Source organism: Rhincodon typus, chromosome 30, assembly GCF_021869965.1.
Source record: "Rhincodon typus isolate 14 chromosome 30, sRhiTyp1.1, whole genome shotgun sequence".
Lineage (NCBI taxonomy): Eukaryota > Metazoa > Chordata > Chondrichthyes > Orectolobiformes > Rhincodontidae > Rhincodon > Rhincodon typus.
In genome coordinates this window covers 31,868,455-31,871,594 of record NC_063361.1, presented here as the reverse complement: position 1 = coordinate 31,871,594, position 3,140 = coordinate 31,868,455, and the positions used below count along the sequence as shown (strand labels likewise).

At 42.8% G+C, this 3,140-nt stretch overlaps 1 protein-coding gene across 2 annotated transcripts in view; it reads right to left on the bottom strand.

Annotated features, from left to right (window-relative positions):
• cwc25 (CWC25 spliceosome associated protein homolog) overlaps positions 1-283 on the bottom strand; it is a 20,258-nt gene extending 19,975 nt beyond the window's left edge. For both annotated transcript variants that reach the window (XM_020532458.2, XM_048614657.1), the window contains exon 1: positions 161-283. In XM_020532458.2, the coding sequence (XP_020388047.2) occupies positions 161-178 (18 nt within the window). In that variant the 5' untranslated portion in view covers positions 179-283. The remainder of the gene's footprint in view (positions 1-160) is intronic.
• Between the last annotated feature and the right edge of the window lie 2,857 nt (positions 284-3,140).

Genomic DNA, 3,140 nt, shown 5'->3' with positions numbered 1-3,140 from the left:
CCCTCCCTTTACCCTCCTCCCCTCCCTCTCCTCTTCTCCACCTGTTGAAAGAACTGCGCTGCTGCTGTAGGCCTCAGCCTCCAACTAAATTAGACATCGGCTCTCTCAGCCCTCACCCTCTCCCCGGGCCGACATCTCCTCTCTCGCCGCAAATACTCACCAAATCCCCGCCGCCCATCGCGACTCCAACAGACCCTCCGCCACTTCCAGGCCCCGCAGCTCCTGGATCAGGAACCTCCGCCGCTGCTGCCCCCTGGGCTGGAGGGCGCCAAAACCGTGCAACTACTGCTCACCAGCAAAGAGATTCAAAAGTTTGTAAACTCCGAAAGTTTTTTTTCCCCCAGGGCTGCTAGAAGCAGTGGCCTCAATGTTGAGTTCAACCATTTTAACTCATGAACTCTGCTTCATTTTGTTTTGCATTAGAAAATAAGCTCATTCGACCGTTCAAGCCTCCTTCGCCAGTCAATATAAAAATTGTTGATCTGATGTGATCTTAACTTCTCTTTCCTTCCTGTCATTCATAACCCATGTCCTCCTTACCCATAAAAAATAGCCGCTTACATCAACCTCACATAAATTCAATTGTGCAACTTCCACTGCTCACTGCAAGCCAGCCACTTTGTACTTGCATTCCAGATGGATCTTGAACCGACAGAATCTTGACAGGTGAGAATGCTAACAGGTGAGTTTCTGAAGAAGGGTCCCACCCGAAACGTCAGCTTTCCTGCTCCTCTGATGATGCCTGGCCTGCTGTGTTCATCCAGCTCCACACCTTGTCATCTCTAACAACAGCAGTGGAAAGCTTCAGCGGAAGATCTTTCTCCGCACCTTTGGAGATGACGGATGGAGAATGTTATGAAAAGCCATGATCCACCCGTCTCAGCTCCGTCTGCTTTTATTGCCTTGATGAGCAAAAATTGTCGAGTAACAAATGCTAAGCTGTGTTCCCAGGTCAAAAGCAGTTGTGATTCGACTTCAAGTCAGGATCAGACTTAAGTATGTTATAAACATAATACCCTAACATTTATGACTCACCTAGAACGTACTTTGCTGTTTTGATTTGCTTTAATTACATAGAATTTACAGCCACAGAAATTGTCCGTACAACTCACATAGTCCATGGTGGCATTTGTGCCATACCTGAGACTTCGCCAATGCTCCTTATCACACTTTACCAGCATAAACTTTCTGTTCATTTATCTCTCATCTATTCATTTCGCATCCCATTTATTTGTTTGTGTGTTATTCATTGCACCTACTCTTTCTGATAGCTTCATATTCTAACCTCTCTCTGGGGGTTGGCGGTTTGGGGGTTAGGGGGTGGACTAAAGAAGTTCTGCTTTTATTTATTGGCAAGTCTTTAATATTTATTGCTATTCGACTGGTCTGATAGTGAAAGAGAAAATTTTCAAGTTGCCACAGGATTTTTGTTTTGCACAGTTCTCAATCCTGCAGCTCATACAGCATGGAAAGAGACCTTTTGGTTCAACCAGTCCATGTGAAACATAATCCCAAACTAAACTAGTCCCACCTGCCTTCTCCTGGATCATATCCATCCAAACCTTTCCTATTCATGTCCTTATCCAAATGTCTTTGAAATGTTGTAATTGTACCCACATCCACCACCTCCTCAGGAAGTTCATTCCACACGTGCACAACCCTCTGTGTAAAAACATTGCCCCTCATGTCTTTTTTAAACTTCTCTCCTCTCACCTTAAAAATATACCCCATAGTCTTGAAATACCCCAGCCTAGGGAAACAAACAACCACCATTGACCCTATATACCCTTCATAATTTTATAAACTTCTATAAGATCACCTCTCAACCTTCTACGCTCCAGTGAAAAAAATCCCAGCCTATCCAGCTTTTCATATAACTCAAACCTTCCATACCTGGCAACATCCTGTTAAATCTCTTCTGAACCCTCTCCAGCTTAATAATATCTTTCCTATAATTGGGCGACCAGAACTGGACACAGTACTCCTGAAGAGGCCTCACCAATGTCCTGTACAACCTCAACATGACTTCTCAACTCCTACACTCAAAGGACTGAGCAATGAAGGCAAGCATGCTAAATGCCTTTCATCCATACTGTCTATATGTCATGCAAACTGCAAAGAATTATGCACCTGAACCCCTAGGTCCCTCTGTTCTACAACAACACCCAAGGCCGTACCAGTAATTGTATAAGCCCTACCTTTGTTTGTTGTACCAAAATGCAATACCTCACATTTATCCAGATTGAATTCCATCTGCCGTTTTTCAGCCCACAACTATTTGATCAAGATCCCTTCATAATCTTAGAAAACCTTCTTCACTGTCTACGATGCCACCAGTTTTGGTGTCATCCACAAACTTACTAACCATGCCTTCTATATTCTCATCCAAATAATTTATATAAACGGCAAACAAAAGAGGACCCATCTGTCTCCTGCCATTAAGCCAATTATGTATCAAATTGGCAAGCTGACCCTGAATCCCATGTGACCTAACTTTACCAATTAGTTTACCATGCAGAACCTTGTCAAAGACTTTACTAAATTCCAAATAAACAACATCTACTGCTCTTCCCTCATCAATCTTTTTGGTAACTTCCTCAAAAAACTCAGTCAAGTTTATGAAACATGAATTTCCTCGCATAAAACTGTTCTGACTATCCCTAATCAATTTTTGCCTCTCTAAATGTCCATAAAACCTATCTTTTATAAATCACCTCCAACAAATTTACCCACAACTGAAGTCAAACTAACAGATCTATAGTTCCCTGTTAATATAGAGTTTTACGGCATGGAATCAGACCTTTTGGTTCAACTCGTCCATGCCAACCAGATTTCCTAAACTGATCTAGTCCCATTTGCCAGCATTTGGCCCATATCCCTCTAACCCTTCCTATTCCTGTACCCATCCATCAAATCCCACACCAGGATTTGACAGCCAAGGAAGGCATGTTTATTATGCAGTCAGATTGGTTGAGCATCAACTTGTCAATCCTTTTAAATGTTGTAATTGTACCCACCTTCAGCACTTCCTCTGGCAGCTTATTCCATACATGTACCACCCCTTGTGTGAAAAAGTTGTCCCTCAGATCCCTTTTAAATCACTTTAAACCTATGCCCTCTAGTTTTGGACTTCCCCTTCA